The 23,528-nt window shown below is 41.7% G+C and overlaps 1 protein-coding gene across 2 annotated transcripts in view; it reads left to right on the forward strand.

Moving 5' to 3' along the window:
* The window catches only part of ZDHHC15 (zDHHC palmitoyltransferase 15), a gene marked incomplete at both ends in the record, with an annotated part of 368,662 nt that overhangs the window by 13,468 nt on the left and 331,666 nt on the right, over window positions 1–23,528 (forward strand). Inside the window, one exon of one of the 2 annotated variants that reach the window (XM_079764776.1) lies at window positions 21,934–21,960. The exons of the other annotated variant lie outside the window; for it this stretch is intronic. Coding sequence (XP_079620902.1) covers window positions 21,934–21,960 — 27 coding nt within the window. The remainder of the gene's footprint in view (window positions 1–21,933; window positions 21,961–23,528) is intronic. 2 annotated transcript variants of the gene reach the window in all.

Consider the following 23,528-nt stretch of genomic DNA (forward strand, 5'->3'; position numbering starts at 1 on the left):
GTATAGATATTTGCAAAGCACTTGTTACATGTCAGACTATTTTTAAATGACTCTATACACCTTTCTCTCTCCCCCTCTTCTTCCCTCTTGCTTTCCCTTAATCCTCATACTAAATTTATGAGGTACATAATATTCCCATATTAAAGACAAGACAACTGAGACACAGACAGAGCAAGAAGCTTGCCAAAGATTACAGAGCTAGTAAATAGTCAAAGGTTGGATGGCAACCCAGGCAGTAGGCTCCACAGTCCATGTTTTAATCACCACAGTATCCTAACTCTTTGCCTCTTTTCAACTAATACAGAGGTCAAAACGTATAACTTACTGGCCAAATGTAGCCTGCAGATGTTTGTTATTTGGCCTGAACAATGTTTTCTTAACATTTTGCACCAGTTGCTATTATTTAAAAAAAAACAAATAGAAGAGTAAGGTAGCCTTGTCATCCAATTCTGGCTCCATTAGTCCACCCTGTCTTCTTCATTTTACAATCTTTAACAAATTAGAGACCTGGCTTTCAGAAAGCTTAAATGAAATTTTCCTAAAGTCACATGTTTATTAAATTAATGGAAAATTGGATGTCAAGTCTGCCTGATATCAAAGCAATACAACCAAATTAAGAGATTTAAGTTTCAATATGACTAAAAAAAGTAATATTAAGGACTTAATTTCTTTCCAGAAATAGAGCCTGATATCTTTCTCTCTAATGTGAGGTTAGAGCTGAAGCTAAAAATGGTATATATATTTTTAAGTTATTTATGGTAATTTTTATTTGGTGCAACATATTGCTAATTTTGCCTTCTTGGACCTTGGCCATTTTTTTTGTATTCCTATAAAGAATATTTTTTTTTATTGATTAAGGTATTACATGTGTACATATCTTCCCATTGCCACCCACTCCACTCCCATACATGCCCTCACCCTCCAGTGTCTTGCAACCATTGGTTATGCTTATATGCATGCATACAAGTTCTTCAGTTGATCTCTTATCTCCCCCACTCACCAAACTTCCCGCTGTAATTTGACAGTCTGTTTGATGCTTAACTGCCTTTGTTCATCAGGTTATAATGTTGTTTATTATCCATAAACTAGAAGCCCGGTGCATGAAATTTGTACACGGAGGAGGGTTGTCCCTCAGGCCAGCCTGTACCCTCTCCAATCTGGGACATCCCTCTCATAATTCAGGACTGCTGGCTCCCAACTGCTTGCCTGCCTGCCTTCCTGATTGCGCCTAACCACTTCTGCCTGCCAGCCTGATCACCCCTAACCACTCCGCTGCCAGCCTGGTTGATGCTTAACTGCTCCCCTGCCAGCTTGTTTGCCCCCAACTTCCCTCGTCTGCTGGCTTGGTCACCCCTAACTGCCCTCTCCTACAGGGTTGATCACCTCCAACTGCCCTCCCTTGCAAGCCTGGTCCCTCTCAACTGCCCTCCCTTGCAGGCCGGATGCCTCCCAACTGCCCTCTCCTGCTGACCATCTTGTGGTGGCCATCTTGTGTCCACATGGGGGCAGGATCTTTGACCACATGGGGGCAGCTATATTGTGTGTTAGAGTGATGGTCAATCTGCATATTATTCTTTTATTAGATAGGATAGAGGCCTGGTGCATGGGTGGGGGCCAGCTGGTTTGCCCTGAAGGGTGTCCTGGATCAGGGTGGGGTTACCTTGGGTCGTGGGGCAGCCTGAGCGAGGGGCCTGTGGTGGTTTGCAGGCTGGCCACACCACCTGGCAACCCAAGCAGAGGCCCTGGTATCTGGAATTTATTTTCCTTCTACAATTGAAACTTTGTAGCCTGGAGCAGAGCCAAGCCTGCTGCTCCCTCCGTGGCCGGCAGCCATTTCTGTTGCAGTTAATTTACCTTCTATAATTGAAACTTTGTAGCCTTCAGCGGGTGGGCCCGGACAGGGTGTGTGGAAAGCTTTGCTTCCCCTGTTGCCGCCGGCAACCCTGGCCTGCTCTCTCAAGCTCCGTTCTACTGCCATTTCTGTTTGAATTTGTTTACCTTCTATAATTGAAACATTGTAGCTTGAGTGGAGGCTTAGGCCTGGCAAGGGCAGGCGGAAAGCTTGGCTTACTCTGTTACCTGGGAAACCTTGCTCTCTGTGGCTGTAGCCATCTTGGTTGAGTTAATTTGCATACTTTCTCTGATTGGCTAGTGGGCATGGCTGGGGCGTGGCTTGTGGGTGTGTGGAAGGTACGGTCATTTTGCATATTACCTTTTTATTAGGTAGGATTAGTGCGATCATGTGATATTTTTCTTTCATTGACTGGTATATTTCACTTAGCATAATGCTCTCCAGTTCCATCCATGCTGCTGCAAATGGTAATAATTCCTTCTTTTTTATGGCAGCATAGTAATTCATTGTGTAGATGTACCATAGTTTTCTGATCCAGTCATCTGCTGACGGGCACCTAGGCTGTTTCCAAATCTTAGCTATTGTAAATTGTGCTGCTATGAACATAGGGGTGCATATATCCTTTCTGACTGGTGTTTCTAGTCTCTTGGGATATATTCCTAGAAGTGGGATCACTGGGTCAAATGGGAGTTCCATTTTTAGTTTTTTCAGGAAACTCCATACTGTTCTCCACAGTGGCTGCACCAGTCTGCATTCCCACCAGCAGTGCATCAGGGTTCCTTTTTCTCCGCATCCTCGTCAGCACTTGTCGTTTGTTGATTTGTTGATGATTGCCATTCTGACAGGTGTGAAATGGTACCACATTGTCGTTTTGATTTGCACCTCTCGGATAATTAGTGACTTTGAGCATGTTTTCATGTGTCTCTTGGCCTTCCTTCTGTCTTCTTTCGAAAAGTATCTATTTAGGTCTGTTGCCCCTTTTTTTATTGGGTCGTTTATCTTCCTTTTAGTAAGTTGTATGAGTTCCCTGTAAATGTTGGAGATTAAACCTTTATTAGTGATAACATTTGCAAATATGCTCTCCCATACAGTGGGTTTTCTTGTTGTTTTGATGATGGTTTCTTTTGCTGTCCAAAAGCTTTTTATTTTGAAATAGTCCCATTTGTTCATTTTCTCTTTAGTTTCCATTTCCTTAGGAGTGGTATCAGTGAAGAAATTTCTTGGGCATATGTCTGAGATTTCTCTGCCTGTGGATTCCTCTAGTATTTTTATGGTTTCCCATCTTATATTTAAGTCCTTGATCCATTTTGAGTTTATTTTTGTGTATGGTGTAAGTTGGTGGTCTAGTTTCTTTTTTTTTTGGATGTATCTGTCCAATTTTCCCAACACCATTTATTAAAGAAACTGTCTTGACTCCATTGTATGTTCATGCCAGCTTTGTCAAATATTAATTGAGTGTAGTGGTTTGGGTCAATATCTGGGTTCTCTATTCTGTTCCATTGGTCTATATGCCTGTTCTTGTGCCAGGACCAGGTTGTTTTGAGAAAAGTGATTTTGTAATACAGCTTGAAATCTGGTATTGAGATCCCACCTACTTTGTTCTTCTTTCTCAGGATTGCTGTGGCTATTCTGGGTCTTTTTTTATTCTAGGTGAATTTTTGGAAAGTTCTTTCTAGGTCTGTGAAATATGCCGTTGGTATTTTAATGGGGAGTGCATTGAATCTATAGATTGCTTTGGGTAGTATGGACATTTTAATGATGTTGATTCTACCAATCCATGAACACGGTATGCGTTTCCATCTATTTATGTCTTCCACTATCACTTTATCCAATATCCTGTAGTTTTCTGAGTAGATGTCATTTACCTCCTTAGTTAAGTTTATTCCTAGGTATCTTAATTTTTTGGTGCTATGGTAAATGGGATTGTTTTCTTAGTCTCTCTTTCTGTAAGTTCACTGTTAGTGTATAGAAATGCCATAGATTTCGTGGCATTAATTTTGTATCCTGCTACATTGCCAAATTCATTTATTAAGTCTAATAATTTTTTGATGGAGTCTTTAGGGTTTTCTGTGTACAGTATCATGTCATCTGCGAATAATGACGATTTTACTTCTTCTTTTCCAATTGGGATGCCTTTTATTTCTTCTTCTTGTCTGATTGCTTCAGCTAGCACTTTTAGTACCATGTTGAACTGGAGTGGTGAGAGCTGGCATCCCTGTTTTGTTCCTGTTCTTAGGGGAAATAGTTTTAGTTTTTGCCCATTGAGTATGATGTTCTCTGTGGGTTTGTCATATGTGGCTTTTATTATGTTGAGGTATGATCCTTCTATTCGCACCTTGCTGAGATTTTTTATCAAAAATGGGTGTGGGATTTTGTCAAATGCTTTTTCTGCATCAATTGATATGACTATGTGGTTTTATCTCTCAATTTGTTTATGTGATGTATCACGTTTATTGATTTGCGGATAGTGTGCCATCATTGCATCCCTGGGATAAATCCTACTTGGTCATGGTGTATGATCTTTCTGATGTACTGGTGGATCCTATTAGCTAGAATTTTGTTGAGGATTTTGGCATCTATGTTCATGAGGGATATTGGCCAGTAATTCTCTTTCATTGTGTTGTCTTTATCTGGTTTTGGTATTAGGGTGATGTTGGCTTTTTAGAATGAGCTTGGAAATGTTCCTTCCTCTTGAATTTTCTTGAATAAGCTAGGGAGGAGCCTGAAACTTAGGTACATGCCCCGGACCAGAATCAAACCCGGGAACCTTGGGTCTGTAGGCTGACACTCTATCCACTAAGCGAAAATGGCTAAGGCAACTATTTACTTTAAAAATTTTTTTTATTGTTTAAAGTATTACAAATAGTAGTATATATGTCTCCTTTTTTTCCCATTGACCCTCCCCTGGCCTCCTCTACCCTCTGGCACATGCCCCCCCCCCCCAGTGTCCTGTGTCCATTGCTTATGCTTATATGCATGCATACAAGTCCTCCGGTTGACCTCTTACCGACCACCCTAACACTCCCCAGCCTTCCCGCTGTAATTTGACAGTCTGTTCAATGCTTCTCTGCCTCTGTATCTATATTTTTGTTCATGAGGTTATAATGTTCTTTATTATCCATAAATGAGTTATATCATGTGGTATTTTTCTTTCAATGCCTGGCTTATTCCACTTAGCATAATGCTCTACAGTTCCATCCATGCTGCTGCAAATGGTAAGAATTCCTTCTTTTTTACAGCAGCATAGTATTCCATTGTGTAGATGTACCATAGTTTTTTTCATATTTATTTATTTATTTTTAATTTTATTTTATTGTTTAAAGTATTACATATAGTAGTACATATATCTCCTTTTCCCCCCCATAGACCTTCCCCCAGCCACCCCTACCCCATGTCACATGCGCTCATCCCACCCCCACCCAGTGTCTTGTGTGCATTTGTTGTGCTTATATGCATGCATTCAAGTTCTTTGGTTAATCTCTTCCCCCCTCTCCCCAACATTCCCCAGCCTTCCCACTGTAATTTGACAGTATGTTCGATTCTTCTCTGCCTCTGTGTCTATCTTTTTGTTCACCAGGTTATAATGTTCTTTATTTTCCATAAATGAGTGAGATCATGTATTTTTCTTTCAATGCCTGGCTTATTTAACTTAGCATAATGCTCTCCAGTTCCATCCATGCTGCTGCAAATGGTAAGAATTCCTTCTTTTTTACAGCAGTGTAGTATTCCATTGTGTAGATGTACCATAATTTTCTAATCCACTCATCTGCTGATGGGCATTTAGGCTGTTTCCAAATCTTAGCTATGGTGAATTGTGCTGCTATGAACATAGGGGTGCATTTATCCTTTCTGATTGCTGTTTCTGTTTTCTTGGGATATATTCCTAGAAGTGGTAATACTGGGTCAAATGCCAGTTCCGATTTAAATTTTTGAGGAAATGCCATACTGTTTTCCACAATAACTGCACCAGTCTGCATTCCCACCAGCAGTGAAGAAGGGTTCCTTTTTCTCCGCATCCTCTCCAGCACTTGTCATTTGTTGATTTGTTGATGATAGCCATTCTGACAGGTGTGAGGTGGTACCTCATTGTTGATTTGATTTGCATCTCTCGGATGATTAGTGACTTTGAGCATGTTTTCATGTGTCTCTTGGTTTTCTGAATGTCCTCTTTCAAAAAGTGTCTATATAGGTCCTTTGCCCAATTTTTGTTCCAGTTGTTTATCTTTATTTGTTAAGTTGTATAAGTTCCCTATAAATTTTGGAGATTAAACACTTATCTGAGTCAACCTTTGCTAAATATGTTCTCCCATGCAGTGGACTTTCGTGTTGTTTTGTTGATGGTTTCTCTTGCTGTGCAGAAGATTTTTATTTTGATGTAGTCCCATTTGTTTATTTTCTCCTTAGTCTCTCTTGCCCTAGAATCTGTGTCTGTAAAGATATTGCTACGACATATGTCTGCAATTTTGCTGCCTATGGAGTCTTGTAGGATTTTTATGGTTTCCCGTCTTACATTCTAGTCCTTTAACCATTTTGAGTTTGTTTTTGTATATGGTGTACATTGGTGATCTAGTTTCATTTTTTTGCATGCATCTGACCCAATTTCCCAGCACCATTTATTAAAGAGGCTGTTTTGGCTCCATTGTATGCTCTTGCCTCCTTTGTCAAATATTAATTAGGCATATTGGCTAGGGTCCATTTCTGGGTCCTCTATTCTGTTCCATTGGTCTAGATGTTTGTTCTTGTGCCAGGACCAGGCAGTTTTGGAAACCATGGCTTGGTAATATAGTTTGATGTCTGGTATTATGATCCCTCCAACTTTGTTTTTTTGTTTTTTTTGTTTGTTAGCAAAGCTGTGGCTATTCGGGGCCTTTTTTTGTTCCAGATGAATTTTTGGAGAGTTTGTTCTAAATCTTTGAAATATGCCATTGGTATTTTAATAGGTATTGCAATGAATGTATAGATTGCTTTAGGTAGTATGGACATTTTTATGATGTTGATTCTACTAATCCAAGAACATGGTATGTTCTTCCATTTGTTTATGTCTCTCTCTATCTCTTTTTTCAATGTCCTGTAGTTTTTCGAGTACAGGTCTTTTACGTCCTTGGTTAAGTTTATTCTCAGGTATATTAATTTTTTTGGTGCAATGGTAAATGCGATTGTTTTCTTTTTTCCTCATTGATCTTTCTGTGAGTTCATTATTGGTGTATAAAAAGGCCATAGATTTTTGGGCGTTAATTTTGTATCCTGCTACATTGTCAAATTCATTTTTTAGGTCTAGTAGTTTTTGGATGGAGTCATTGTGGTTTTCTATATATAGTACTAGTGGCCCGGTGCATGAAATTCGTGCACGTGGAGGGGGTGGTACCTCAGCCTGGCCTGCATCCTCTCCAATCTGGGACCCCTGTGGTATTGGGCCTAAACCTGCAGTTGGACAAACCCCTCGCAATGTGGGACTACTGGCTCCTAACTGCTCACCTGCCTGCCTGCTTGATCTGCCCAAACCACTCTGCCTGCTAGCCTGCTTGCCCCCAACTACACCCCCCCCCGCCAGCCTGATCACCCCCAACTGCTCTCCCCTCCTGGTCTGATCACCCATAACTGCTTCTGTCTCAGCCCCGCCACAATTGCTTTGTCCAGAAGGACATCTGGAAGGTCTCATGGTCTAATTAGCATATTACCCTTTTATTTATATATTTAGGATATGACATACTGCCATAACTATAACATATCTACCAGTATTACTCTATGAGAATGCATACTTCATCCAATAGGAAAGCATCTGATACATTACAATGTATATGTTGTAAGTAGTAGGAAATACTGTATTCGTAGCAACAATATACACCCTGTGACTTCCCTTCCTGATCTGGGAATGGTTCCCCAGTTCTTTTGACGTTTCCTGGCCCCTATTGTATTTTTTTTTGTCATTCAGTGTAACTTTATTTACTGTTTATTGCACATGATTTGAGGTCTTTAATTTCTAACCACCAAAGATTCAAAGGATTATTTTTTCCATGAAATTTAACATTAACATTAGTGAATTCGTGTATTCATGTGTTTTTATTGTAAACATCTGAATTATTCACATTGTCATAGATCCTGAACTCATAAGCGTGGACCATGCACAGGCTGGCAGTAAGCCAGGAAGCCACTCTGAAAGCAAACAGATACTCTGCATAAGGAGAAAAGTCATAGCATAACATTTAATGTCCAACCTGAGTCACCTCAGAATGTTATATATATTGACTTCTTAATTCATATAGTATTGGGAACTCAACTGCTTGGTTGGTGGTGGGGTTGGAAGGATTATTCCTGAAATAATTAAGGAAAGGAGGGCTCAATCTTTCTTCTTGGTTGCTTGCTCCTCCCCAGCACCTTCATCTTTCTTCTTGTCCTCAGCTTCTTGGGCATCTTCTCCTTCACCTTCACCTCTTTCTTCCTCCTTTGCATCCTCAAATTCTTCCTTGGCACCTTCTTCCTCTTCCTCTCCTTCCTCTTCCTCAGCCTCTTCCTTCTCCTTTTCCTCCTTTTCAGCTTCTCCTTCAGAAGGGAGTTCATCCTTAGCTTCCTTGGCTTTTGCAGCCTCAATGGTCTCCTCCACCTCGATCTGCTCCTCGTGGATGTGGCTGGTGTATTAAGAAGGGAAGGAGTGAGCAGACATCAAGTAGGAGCTATTCTGTAAACCACCGTAGGCAGATCACCAAAGACCTGGGAACTCTTGTAGTAGCCGCTGGCTATGCTTCCCATGCTGGTGAAACTGAGCCGGTCTCCTCACCTTCCAAGAGTTTCATGTAAGCTGCAATGTCAATATCCAAAACTATCTTCACATTGAAGAGGTCCTGGTATTCTTTTAAATATCCTGCCATTTCACTCTTTGTGGTTCTCAACTCATTTTCTAGTTTGTTGATTATGTCCTGCATAGCACTAATGTCAGAGATCTGCTTATCCTCCAGCTCTTGCAGCTGCTTTCCCAGCACTTTGTTCTTGCCCCAGCTTGTTTCAATCTCCAGGGTCTTGGCCTTGAGCAGTTGCTGGCCCGCACCACATAGGTGCTCTTGGCAGTGCTCTCTGTCAGCATGGTGAAGCGGCTCTTGTACCATTCTTCGGCATTCTGCATGTTCTTGGCAGCCAGCTTCTCATACTGGGTGCGGATGTCCTTGAGCATAGTGGAGAGGTCGGACTTGGAGAACATGTCCATTTCCACGGAGATCTGAGCATACTGGACATGCACCTTCCTCAGAAAGGCGATTTGTCCATCACGCTTTTGATGCACTTTTCCAGCTCAGTGCTGGCAAGAGCCGCCTCATCTGCATCTTTGCTCACCTCCATCAGCCAGCCCTCTGCATCCTCATGGTTCAGCACCTCTTCCTGGTAGCTCGCCTGCAGGTTGTTCCCAGCCACTTCAGAGCCCCAGTGCCTCCTAACTGCCCACTTCCCTCTCCTCTCCAGGGACAGGGCGCGGTGGGGCAGGGCACAGACATCGCATTTTCATTAAAATGTTCAACCCTGGCCTGCTCCACCGGTGTCCTCAGGTGGCCCGGGGGCAGACAGTGATCCTGGAGACCCTGGCCACCCCCGCCTACGGAGCCCGCAGGCAAAGTCAGGCACTGACCACACTACCTGCCCAGTCCCAATTTCACCCTGGACCCCGCGGGTGACATCAGGTGCTATCCATGCCACCTGCTAGGTCCTAATCATCCCCTGGACCCTACAGACAACGTCAGGTGGTGTCCATGCCGCCAGCCAGGTCCCGATCGCCGTGGGGACCCCGCGGGCAGTGTCAGGTGGTGTCCATGCCACATGCCCGGTCCCGATCACCGCCTGGACCCCGTGGGTAATATCAGCCGCTGTCCATGCCACCTGCCTGGTCCCGATCTCTCCCTGGACCCTCCGGGTAGCATCAGGTGCTGTCCATGCTGCCTGCCTGGTCCCAATAGTACCCTGAACCCCATGGGCAGCGTCAAGCACTGTCCATGCCACTTGCCAGGTCCTGATCTCCCCCTGGACCCCGCGAGCAGTGTCAGGTGCTGCCTGCTGAAACTGCCCAGTCCCGATCGAAGACTGGACTTTGCAGGCTACATCAGGCGCCATCTGCTGGGCCAGTCCAGTCCCGATTGCCGCCTGGACACCGTAGTGACCTCAGGTACTGCCCATGCTGCCTGCCTGGTCCTGATGGCACCCTGGACCCCACGGGAAGCATCAGGTGTTGTCCATGCTGCCTGCCCAGTCTCGATCGCCGCCTGGACCCCGCAGGTGATGTCAGGCGCTGTCCATGCCACCTGCCCATTCCTGATTGCCCCCTGGACCCCACGGGCAGCGTCAGGCACTGTCCATGCCACTTGCCAGGTTCCCATTGCCCCCTGGACCCTGCGAGCAGCATCAGGCAATGCCTGCTGGAACTGCCCAGTCCCGATCGCCACCTGGACTCCGCTGGATGACATCAGGCGCTATTTTCCAGGCCAGCCCAGTCCCGATCGCCACCTGGACCCCGCAGGTGACGTTAGGCACTGTCCATGCCACCTGCCCGTCCGGATCACCCCCTGGACCCTGCGGACAGCTGCCATGCTTAGTCCCGATGACTTCCTGGTCCCGCGGGTGATGTCAGGCGCTTTCCGCTGGGCCTGCCCGATCCCGATTACCGCCTGGATCCCATGGACAGCATCAGGTGCTGCCTGCCAAGTCTGCCCGGTCACTTTCATGGCCTGGACCTTGTGGGTGACATCAGGCGCTGCCCACCAGGCCTTCCGGGTCAATGGTGGCCTGGACCGTTCGGGCTAAGTCAGTTAGCACCGGCTTGCCTCCCTTCTCCGCCCACCCCACCTGCTTGCCTCCATCTCCCCGCCCCGCCTGCTTGCCTCCCTTCTCAGGGCCCCAGCACTGATCACATATCTTGTGGAACCCGAGTTTCTTCTCCAGGAGGGCTCAGTTCGCCCCACTGGGTGAGAGACAGATCCATGGCACCAGTCATCACGAGACTTCAACCTCGACATGAACAGAGAGCTCATGCAACAGCTGTGAGCAATTGAATTGTGAGAAGAGGGTCTATCTTGGCCTAAAGTGTAAGAGGGACCAATATAGAATGCTCAGGTGCCTTCCCAGGAGGCCCTTTACATAATGAAAAGGATTAAATCCTTACATGTCCTTTTTAAATTGCTGCCAGACATTCAAAGAATTAGTTTGTAAGTTTGCTTGGGATAATTGTATATTATACTGTTATAATTCTAAAGTATCAAGAGATGTGTTAAGTTTGTCTTCAAGCACCAAACACATGATTTTTTTTTATCCCCAAGTGTGCGAGGAACTATTATAAGTACTGAGGGTAGTCCAAATCTGGGAAAAATTTTAATGACAGTGTAGAATAATATCATGTAAGGATATTCTTTGTTCTAGTCCATGGCAATTCCCTTTTCAAACTGGGTGTTCATTTCTTTTTATATAGACAAGGTCTTAGTTACATTTTCTGCACCTCTACCGGGGGCAAGTAGTGATAGTAGTGACACCCTTTCTTTGGTGTCCACACACGCCAGAAACCTCTCTTTAATTGTACACACAAAGGGGCAGTGTTTTGATTTTGTGTCATACAAAATGGAAGCTGGGTGGAGACCCTTGTGTATTTGTACTTTCTTGCCCCACCCATGGGCCTCCTGGATGACCAAGTTGTTTGGTGTTATTGGTAACTACATTAGTCAGGGGATCAGCCCACGTAAAGGGGTCTTACCCATGAACAGTCAGGAGCATAAGACCAAAATACTTACCCTCTTAACCCAGGTAAAATTACCGTACATCTGATGATTGCTAGCATGGCTAGAAAGGCATTCTCAGGCATTCTTGGGTTTCTGGTTACCTCAGAGTTTCTTCCCTGAGGTTTGACGTTCTGATTGATGTTTCTCTGTTTCTGGATCTATTTTTTCCTCATCAGTTTATGTTGTTCATTATATTCCACAAATGAGTGAGATCATGTGATATTTATCTTTCTCTGCCTGGCTTATTTCACTAAGCATAATGTTCTCCATCTCCATCCATATTGTTGCAAATGGTAAGAGCGCCTTCTTTTTTACCACAGCGTAGTATTCCATTGTGTAGATGTACCACAGTTTTTTAATCCACTCATCCGCTGATGGGCACTTAGGCTGTTTCCAAATCTTAGCTATGGTGAATTGTGCTGCTATGAACATAGGGGTGCATATATCCTATCTGATTGGAGTTTCTAGTTTCTTCAGATATCTTCCTAGAAGTGGTATTACTGGGTCAAATGGGAGTTCCATTTTCAGTTTTTTGAGGAAACTCCATACTGTTCTCCACAGTGGCTGCACCAGTCTGCATTCCCACCAACAGTGAATGAGGGTTCCTTTTTCTCCGCATCTTCGCCAGCACTTGTCCTTTGTTGATTTGTTGATGATAGCCATTCTGACAGATGTGAGATGGTATTGCATTGTCGTTTTGATTTGCATCTCTTGGATAATTAGTGACTTTGAGCACGTTTTCATATGTCTCTTGTCCTTCCTTCTGTCTTCTTTCGAAAAGTATTTATTTAGGTCCATTGCCCATTTATAAATGAATCATTTATCTTCCTTTTATTAAGTTGTATGAGTTCCCTGTAAATGTTGGAGATTAAACCTTTATCAGTGATAACATTTGCAAATATGTTCTCCCATACAGTGGGCTTTCTTGTTGTTTTGTTGATGGATTCTTTTGCTGTAAAAAAGCTTCTTATTTTGATGTAGTTCCATTTGTTTATTTTCTTTATAGTTTCCATTGCCCTAGGAGCAGTATCGGTGAAGGAATTGCTTTGGCATATGTCTGAAATTTCTCTGCCTGTAGATTCTCTAGTATTTTTATGGTTTCCTGTCTTATGTTTAAGTATTTTATCCATTTTGAGTTTTTTTTGTGTGTATGGTGTAAGTTGATGATCTAGTTTCATTTTTTTTGCATGTATCTGTCCAATTTTCCCAACACCATTTATTGAAGAGTCTGTCTTCACTCCATTGTATATTCATGCCTCCTTTGTCAAATATTAATTGAGCATAGTGGTTTGGGTCAATATCTGTGTTCTCTATTCTATTCCATTGGTCTATATGTCTGTTCTTGTGCCAGTACCAGGCTGTTTTGAGAACATGGCTTTATAATACAGCTTGAAATCTGGTATTGAGATCCGACCTACTTTGTTCTTCTTTCTCAGGATTGCTGTGGCTATTCAGGGACTTATTTTTATTCCAGAAGAATTTTTGTAGAGTTCTTTCCAGGTCTGTGAAATATGCCGTTGGTATTTTAATGGGGAGTGCATTGAATCTATAGATTGCTTTGGGTAGTATGGACATTTTGATGATGTTTATTCTACCAATCTATGAACATAGTATGTTCTTCCATCTGTTTATGTCTTCCTCTATCTCTGTTTTCAGTATCTTGTAGTTTTCTGCATATAGGTCTTTTATCTCCCTAGTTAAGTTTATTTCTAGGTATCTTAATTTTTTGGTGTGATAGTAAATGGTATTACTTTTTTAGTCTCTCTTTCTCTAAGTTCATTATTGGTGTATAGAAATGCCATAGAATTCTTAGAGTTAATTTTATATCCTGCTACATTGCCAAATTCATTTATTAAGTTTAATAGTTTTTGATGGAGTCTTTAGGGTTTTTTATGTACAATATCATGTCATCTGCAAATAAGGACAGTTTTATTTCTTCTCTTCCAATTTGGATGCATTTTATTTCTTCTTCTTGTCTACCGTATTTTCTGGCGTATAAGACGACTGGGCGTATAAGATTTTCCTGGGTTAAAAAGTCGTCTTATATGCAGGAAAAAATGTTAGTCCAGTATATCTAATCCCATCAATATAGTCCAATATACCATATTTTCCGGCGTATAAAACTACTTTTTAACCCAGGAAAATCTTATATGCCCAGTCGTCTTATACACTGGAAAGTACGGTAATTGCAATGGTTAATACTTCCAGTACTATGTCGAACAGGAGTGGTGAGAGTGGTCATCCCTGTCTTGTTCCTATTCTAAAGGGAAATGGTTTTAGTTTTCACCCATTGAGTATGATGTTGGCTGTGGGTTTGTCATATAGGGCTTTTATTATGTTAAGGTATGATCCTTCTATTCCCATCTTGCTGAGAGGTTTTTATCAAAAATGGGTGTTGGATTTTGTTAAATGTTTTTTCTGCATCAATTGATATGAATATGTGGTTTTTATCTCTCAATTTGTTTCTGTGATGTATCACGTTTATTGATTTGCAGATATTGTACCATTCTTGCATCCCTGGGATAAATCCTATTTGGTCATGGTGTATGATCTTTCCGATGTACTGCTGAATCCGATTTGCTAGAATTTTGTTGAGGATTTTGGCATTTATGTTCATGAGGGATATTGGCCTACTAATTCTCTTTCATTGTGTTGTCTTTATCTCGTTTTGGTATTAGGGTGATTCTGGCTACATAGAATGAGCTTGAAAGTGTTCCTTCCTCTTGAATTTTTTGGAATAGTCTGAGGAGGATAGGTTTTAATTCTTCCTTGATTGTTTGGTAAAACTTCCCTGTGAAGCCATCTGGCCCCGGGCTTTTGTTTGCAGGAAGCTTTTTGATGACTGCTTCAATTTCTTCCATAGCTATTGGCCTATTGAGATGTTTAGATTCTTCGTGATTGAATTTTGTAAGGTTGTATTTTTCTAGGAATATGTCCATTTCCTCCAGGTTGTCCAGTTTGTTGGAATAGATTTGTTCATAGTATTTTTTAACAATCCTTTGTATTTCTGTGGGTTCTGTTTTTCTTTCTCCTCTTTCATTTCTGATTTTGTTTTTTTGGGTCGTCTCACTTTGCTTGAATTTGAAGAGAATTTGCCTGTGACCCAATATATGGTCTACCTTTGAAAATGACCCATGTGCACTTGAGAAGAATGTATATTCTGTGGCTTTGGGGTGAAATGTTCTGAAGATGTCAATTAATTCCATCTGGTCTAGTGAGTCATTTAGGATTGATGTTTCCTTGCTGATTTTTTGTTTTGATTATTTGTCCAATGGTGATAGTGTGGTATTAAAGTCTCCTACTATGATTGTATTGCTATTATTCTCTGTCTTGGTATCCTCGAGAAGTTTTTTTTGTGTATTTGGGTGCTCCTATATTGGGTGTGTATATGTTTACCATAATTATTTCTTCTTTTTGGATTGCTCCCTTTAGTATTATGATGTGGCCTTCCTTATCTCTTGTTATGGCATTTACTTTGATGTCTATTTTGTCAGATATAACTATTGCTACCCCAGCTTTTTTTTTTTCATTTCCATTTGCCTGAAAGATATTTTTCCATCCCTTCACTTTCAATCTGTGTGTCTCTTGTTCTGAGGTGGGTCTCTTGTAGGCAGCATATATATGGGTCATGTTTTTTATCCATTCAGCCACTCTATGTCTTTTGATTGGAGCATTTAGTCCATTTACATTTAAAGTTATTACTGAAAGGTATTTGTTTGTAGTCATATCTATTTTTGTGTTTGTGTTCCTTCTTACCTGTTCATTTCTTCTTTTTACAGTATTCCCTTTAGCATTTCTTGCATTGCTGGTTTGGTGGTGATAAATTCCTTTAGTTTTTTTTTTTTTCTTCAAAGCACTTGATTTCCCCTTCCTATATTGATTGATAGCCTTGCTGGATAGAGTATTCTTGGATTCAGTCCTTTCCTTTGCAACTCTTTGTATACCTCCTTCCATTTCCTTCAATCTTGATATGTTTCTGTTGAGTAATCATTTGACAATCTGATGGGTGTTCCTTTGTAAGTAACTCTCTGTCGCTCTCCTGCCACCTTTAAAATTCTCTCTTTGTCATTTATATTTGCCATTGAAATTATCACGTGTCTTGGTGTGGGTCATTTGGGGTTGATCCTGCTTGGGACTCTCTGTACTTGTGTAACTTTTTTCTTCCCCATATCCGTGAAGTTTTCTGTCATTATTTCTTCAAATAGATTTTCTAATTCTTGCTGGTCTTCTTGTCCTTCTGGCAGCCCTATTATACGTATGTTACTTCCTTTCATGTTGTCCTGAAGCTCCCTTAGGCTTTTCTCCTGCTTTTTATTTATTTTTCTCCTGTTGCTGTTCAGATTGAGCTTGTTTCTGTACCTGATCTTCTAACTCACTAATTCGGTCCTCTGCTTCTTCTAGTCTACTGTTGAAACTTTCCATGGTGTTTTTGATTGTAGCTATATCACTTTTCATTTCTTACTGATTATTGCATAACTTGTTGATTTTTTCATCCATCTGATGTATAAATTCCATGACCATTACTCTGAACTCTTTTTCGGTCATGTTGCATGCTTCAGTTTCACTAATTTCCTTTCTTGGCAACACCTCATTTTCTTTCCTCTGTGAATTGTTTTGTCTCCCCATTCTGACTATCACCAGAAAGCTCAAGCTTTAATTTGCATGGATCTGGGCTTGTGCTGTGGGAACTTCACTCCACCTGAGTTTCACTGAAGTGCTCTGACATTAGGACGTGTGGCTGCCGTTGGTTGGTGGGAACCAGGCTTGCCCAGGGTCAGAGTCCCCGGTGTTCCGTGTGGTCTCATGTGCACACTTAGAATCAGGGGCCCTGTCTGCACCACACTGTTGGTATGTGCCAAAAGTGAGTTCCTTAGCATGTGCCAGGAGTCAGAATTTCCCAGTGTCTGCACCAAGAATCGAGTGTCAGAGTTTCTGTTGCCTCATGCAGCTTCTCGTTGAGAATCAGGATCCCTATGTGTGCATGCACCAACAGTTGGAGTCCTGGCTCTCAGTGTGAATTTGCTATGAGTCAGGGACCCCAGGCAGCTGTGTCCAGTGTGCCAAATTCCCTGAAGGGGAGCTGCGTCCTGTGTGTGCTCTCTCTTCTGAGCCAAACTGGCTAGGGCTTCACGTACTCTCAAATTCCTGAAGGGGAGCTGCCTTGGTGCGCCGAGCTCTCAGATTCCCGGAAGGGGAGCTGCCTCCATGTGCACTCTCAGATTCCCTGAAGGGGAGCTGTGTCCTGTGCGCTAAATTCCCTGAAGGGGAGCTGGTCCCTGCACGTGTGCTCTGCAGCTTGAGCGAGGGGCGAGTCTATCAGTTACTATGGCGCTATCCACGAGCGTACAGGGAGGGGGATAGGCTCTTTGACTCACGGAAATCTGCTGCCGGGAAGTCTGGATTCTTGTTGTCTGTTGGTCTGAAGCTGTGATAGCAGTTCTCTGTCCCCAGTGGCTGCAAGGTCCTGGTTTGTGTCTGAAGCCAGGATCCTAGTCTCAGGCAGCTCTGTTTCTCAAGATGGCGTGGTCTCTGTGCCTGCACCAGCCTCCGAGAAGTGTCTGCTTTGTGTGTAGGGCTCCGCTGTCTAAGACTGCCCTGTTTGGCAGCCCCTTGGAAGACCTGCAGAATTTAACTGTCCCTAGCTCATACACACAAACACCACACACGTCTATGCTCTCCTCTATGGGTTCCTCACTCTCTAACACTCTCTCCCTCCCTACCTTCCTACCGGTTGCCATCTTTCCTTCAAATTCTCTCTTTTTTTTAACCCCAAATTTTCTGGTTCTTAACTTTGCGTACAAAACTATCTTAATGTAATGGTTTCTCATGATTGAAAATCATACCTAGTAATTTAATCTTTTTAAATTTAAATTCTTTATTTTTTAAAGTATTACATAAGTCTCTTTTACCCCCATTGACCTCTCCCCGGCCGCTCTCACCCCCCAGCTCATGCCCTCACCACTCCCCAATCTGTGCCCATTGGTTATGCTCATATGCATACATACAAGTCATTTGGTTGATCTCTTACCCCAACACCCCCAGCCTTCCCTCATAGTTTGGACAGTCTGTTCAATGCTTCTATGACTCTGGTTCTATTTTTTGTTCATCAGTTTATGTTGTTCATTATATTCCACAAATTAGTGAGATAATGTGATATTTATCTTTCTCTGGCTGGCTTATTTAACTTAGCATAATGCTCTCCAGTTCCATCCATGCTGTTGCAAATATTAAGAATTTCTTCTTTTTCACAGCAGTGTAGTATTCCATTGTGTAGCTGTACTACAGTTTTTTAATCCACTCATCTGCTGATGGGCACTTAAGCTGTTTCCAAATCTTAACTATTATAAATTTTGCTGCTAAGAACATAGGGGTGCATATATCCTTTCTGATTGGTGTTTCTGTTATATTGGGATATATTCCTAAATGTGGAATTACTGGGTCAAATGGAAGGACCATTTTTAATTTTTTGAGGAAATGCCATACTGTTTTCCAAAGTGGCTGCACCAGTCTGCATTCCCACCAGCAGTGCAAGAGGGTTCCTTTTCCTCCACGTCCTCTCCAGCAATTGTCATTTGTTGATTTGCTGATGATAGCCATTCTGACAGTTGTGAGATGGTACCTCATTGTTTCCTTTATTTGCATCTCTTGGATGATTAGTGACTTTGAGCATGTTTTCATATGTTTCTTGGCCTTCTGTATGTCCTCTTTGGAAAAGTGTCTATTTAGGTCCTTTGCCCATTTTTTTTCATTGGATTGTTTATCTTTCTTTTGTGAAGTTGTATGAGTTCCCTATAAATTTTGGAGATTAATTCCTTATCAGAGATAACATTGGCAAATATGTTCTCCAATGCAATGGGCTGTCTTGTTGTTTTCTTGATAGTTTCTTTTGCTGTGCAGAAACTTTTTATTTTGATGTAGTCTCATTTGTTCATTTCTTTAGTTTCCATTGCCCTAAGAGCTGTATCTGTAAAGATATTGCTATGAGAGATGTCTGAGATTTTGCTGCCTATGGCTTCTTCTAGGATATTTATGGTTTCCCATCTTACGTTTAAGTCCTTTATCCAATTTGAGTTTATTTTCGTGTGTGGTGTAAGTTGGTGGTCTAGTTTACTTTTGATATGGACATTTTAATGATGTTGATTCTACCAATCCATGAACATGGTATATTCTTCCATTTGTTTATGTCTTCCTCTATCTCTTTTTTCAGCATCCTGTAATTTTCTGAGTACAGGTCCTTTACCTCCTTGGTTAAATTCATTCCTAGGTATCTTAATATTTTTGTTGCAATGGTAAATGGGATTGTTATTATAGCTTACCTTTCTGTAGGTTCATTATTGGTGTATAAAAAAGCCATAGATTTCTGGTTGGTAATTTTGTACCTTGCTACATTGCTGAATTCATTTATTAGTTCTAGTAGGTTTTTAATGGAGTCTTTATGGTTTTCTAGGTGCAATATCATGTCATCTTTGAATAATGACAATTTTACTTTTTCTTTTCCAATTTGGATGCCTTTTATTTCTTCTTGTCTGACTGCTATGGCTAGCACGTCAAGTACTATGTTGAACAGGAGTGGTGAAAGTGTCTTGTTCCTGTTCTTAAGGGGAATTGGTTTTAGTTTTTCCCCCGTGAATGTGATGTTGGTTGTAGTTTTGTCATATGAGGCTTTTATTATGTTGAGGTATAATCCCTCTATTCCCTCTTTGCTGAGAATTGTGTTTTGTTTTTAAATCAGGAAATGGTGTTGGATTTTGTCAAATGCCTTTTCTGCATGAATTGATATGACTAATTGATTTTTGTCTCTCAATTTGTTTATGTGATGTATCACGTTTATTGATTTGCGGATATTGTACCAGGCTTGCACCCCTGGAATAAATCCCATTTGGTCATGATGTATGATCTTTCTAATGTAATGCTGGATCCAATTTGCTAGAGTTTTGTTGAGGATTTTAGCATCTGTGTTCATCAGGGATATTGGCCTGTAATTCTCTTTCTTTGTAGTGTCTTCAACTGGTTTTTCCTTGTAATTTAATCTTACCTTAGGACCTAGTATAAGTGTATACAGATGTTGGTGAATAAAAACACATAGGCCTCACTTTATACAAATGACATTCTGAACAAAATATATGTATATATAACAATTGTTCAGAAAGAAATTATTGAGAAAGGTTGATACACTACATGTAAAAGTCCTTGAGGCTGCAATCTATTCCCTACTCTACTGCTAACTTGACCTATAATCTTGAGGAAACAATTTCATACAACCCTAGTCCATTTTTCCCATCTTTGAAATTACACAGATACATCAGATAATTGCTAAGTTCCCTTTGTTTTGATATTCTATGATATCTTAGTTCAAATATAATAATCTACACTAATAAAGGAGTAAGATGCAAGTTGACCATACCTCCATGACACCCACCAGCCAATCAGGAGTGAGTATGCAAATTAACACGACAAAAATGAAGGGTTAATTTGCATATGCAGGCACCCAGTGGCATGGGTCCCGGGAACATCCTCCTAGCCAGTAGGCCCGTGCATAGGCCTTGAGTTGCTGGCATCCCAGAATGCCCCCAGCCACTTCGGGCTTATAGGCGCAGGTGCCGAGTGGCTCAGGGTGGGGTGGGAACATCCCCCACGTTGCCATGGTGACGCAGCGGATGTTTCCACCCTGCGTCTGCTTGTGGGTGCCCCGGAGCCAAGTGGTGGACCGGGTCCATGCCCCCAGCCTGGTGCACACAACACGGGGCTACTGGCCTTGGGGGCATGCCCCCCGGGCCACGGGACATGGCCCTATCCCAGTGGACACAACTCAGGGGTCCTCTGAGCGTGAGCTGCAGAGGAAACACCTTTTCTTTTCTTTTTTAAAATATATTTTATTGATTTTTTACAGAGAAGAGGGGAGAGGGATAGACAGTTGGAAATATCGATGAGAGAGAAACATCGATCAGCTGCCTGCTTCACACTCCCTACTGGGAATGTTCTCCCAACCAAGGTACATGCCCTTAACAGGAATCAAACCTGGGCCCCTTCAGTCTGCAGGCCGATGCTCTATCTACTGAGCCAAACCAGTTCGAGAGTAAACACCTTTCACCTTTTCTGACCACTCTTTGCCTAAGCTCCCTGTATGCCGCCACTTGCAGTGTTCTTCATAATTTGGGTAATAAGAATCCAAGAAGGTGATCTAGGGTTTTTCCACCACACTCCTGGAGGAAAAAACGAAGGTCCGTTGCTGGAGGGGCTAAGAAATGTCATATCCTGCCTTAGCCTGTTTTGCTCAGTGGATAGAGGCTCAGCCTGCCAACCACAGGGTCCGGGTTTGATTCTGATCAAGGGCATGTACCTATGTTACAGGCTCCTCCCTGGCTGGGGCCCAGGTCAGGGCTCTCTGTCTTTCCCTTTCTCTTCCACATTCTCTAAAAATCAATGGAAACATATCCTCAGGTGAGGATAAAAAAAAAAGAGAGAAAGAAATGTCATATCCTATGAAAGACACATCTTGAAAATGCCTAAAGAAAGTTGTCATTTTTTTCATGGTGAAGGGACTGGAGTCCGTGTTGATGAAAACACCTTGGCAGCTGCGGTGGCTGGCAGTGGCTGGAGCAGCGGAGTGATGGGACTGGTGTCTTCCCCTGATCAGCCTGGTCGCCTCCCGCAGTAGGACATCCCCTGAGGGCTCCCAGTCTGTGAGAGGGGGCAGGCTGGGCTGAGGGACCCCCCCCCCCAGTGCACGAAGTTTGTGAACCGGGCCCCTAGTAATTAATGTTCATTAAGCACTTACCTTGTGCCAGATATAATGCTGAACAGCATTTCCATGTGTTAACACATTTAAATCTCAGGTAACCTTGTGAGGTAGGTACTGTTAGAGAAGTTAAGGATTTTGCACAGGGCCACAAAATAGTGTGACTGAGATTCTTAACCAGATAGTTCTACTTCTGAGCTGGCATGAAACCTCCATATGATGTTACCTCTAAATAGACAAGAAATGCTTGGTATTTGAAGATGTTCTACAGTGAATACTTTTTGAAAATGAATAATCATCTCCTAACTTATACATTTTTAAGTTCTTAATTTTGGGGCATTTCCATTTGCTGTTTTATTTTAAACAAGTTTATACCTATACTTGTTGAATAAGTAGAAATTTTTAAATACCCAAAGTTTAAGATAAAGGAAGATAGCAAAGAATGAAATGTAATTCGTACCTTCCTTTATCTCAGCAGGCTGATGATTTCCTAAAGTACCATTGACAGTCTATCTTAAAAATAATGCTATGGAGAAATGGATTAGAAAAATAATGTTTTGAAATATTAATAATTTTTATCTTTTTCTCTCTTTTCACAGTCACTGTTTTGAGCCCAGCAGAAAAAGGTAAGAGGGTGTTATGAATTGTATTGGTTAGCACTGTTATTTTTTTTCTATCTAAAAGTGAATTAATTACATGAAAGTTTATACTTTGAGCAACTTTCCAGGAATACACTGAGGTAAGTGGAATGTTAAGGATGATGGTTTTCAGGAAGCTTACCAAGAGGTAGAGGAGAACATATTGTTAGTGGTCTTTAGGCTATAGGACAAAAATTGAAAGTTACCAAGAATTATGATGGAGAAAAGTACAGATAACCACTCAGTTGTCCATAGTGACCCTAGGCTCTCTCTTGGTTCACTGTTTTCTTAGGTATATTGTCTTTTTGTTCAAATCATCCCCTCTTCAAGGCATGGAGTAAGGGCTCCACAGAGGGCTTCTAAGTCTTTCATCATCACAGTTCCTATATATTTACTATAGTCCTCTCAATTTCTCACTCCCATCTTGTCTTTTTTTCTTTTTTATTGTTTAAAGTATTATATATGTCTCTTTTTCCCCCAAATGACACCCCATAGCCACTCCCATCCCCTCGAGGGCAAGTCCCCACCAACACCTACCCAGTGTCTGTGGACTTTGGTTATGCTAATATGCATGCATACAAGTCCTTTGGTTGATCTCTAACCCCTCCTCCACTGCCTTCACTCTGATGTTGGATGATCTGTTCAGTGCTACCTTGTCTCTGGCGCTATTTTTGTTCATCGATTTATGTTGATCATTATATCCCATGTATGAGTGAGATCATGTGATACTTATCTTTCTCTGGTGGGCTTATTTCACTCAGCATGATGCTCTCCAGGTTCATCCATGCTGTTGCAAATGGAAAGAGTTCTTTCTCTTTTACAGCGGTGTAGTATTCCATTTTGTACATGTACCACAGTTTTTTAATCCACTCATCGGCTTATGGGCAATTAGGCTGTTCCCAAATCTTAGCTATTGTAAATTGCACTACTATGAGCATAGGGCTGCATATATTCTTTCTGATTGATGTTTCAGATTTCTTGGGATATATTCCTAGAAGTGGGACCACTGAGTCAAATGGGAGTTTCATTTTTAATTTTTTGAGAAAACTTCATACTGTTTTCCACAGTGGCTGCACCAGTCTACATTCCTACCAGCAGTGTACCAGGCTTCACTTTTCTCCACAACCTTGCCAACATTTGTCATTTTTTGACTTGTTGACGATAGCCATTCTGACAAGTGTGAAGTGGTACTTCATAGTTGTGTTTGATTTGCATCTCTCGGATGATTAGTGACTTTGAACATGTTTTCATATGTCTCTTAGCCTTCTTTATGTCCAGTTTGGAGAAGTGTGTATTTAGGTTCTTTGTCCATTTTTTAATTGTATTGTTTATCTTCCTTTTGTTAAGTTGTTTGAGTTCCCAATAAATTTTAGAGGTCAACCCCTTATCAGATGTATCATTAGCAAATATGTTTTCCCATGCAGTGGACTCTCTTGTTATTTATTTGATGGTTTCTTTTGCTATGAAGAAGCACTTTATTTTGATGTAGTCCCATTTGTTTGTTTTCTTCTTAGTTTACATGTCCTAGGACATGTATCGATAAACATATTGTTTCA

This window comes from Cnephaeus nilssonii (genome assembly GCF_951640355.1).
Source record: "Cnephaeus nilssonii genome assembly, chromosome: X".
Taxonomy (NCBI): Eukaryota; Metazoa; Chordata; class Mammalia; order Chiroptera; family Vespertilionidae; genus Cnephaeus; species Cnephaeus nilssonii.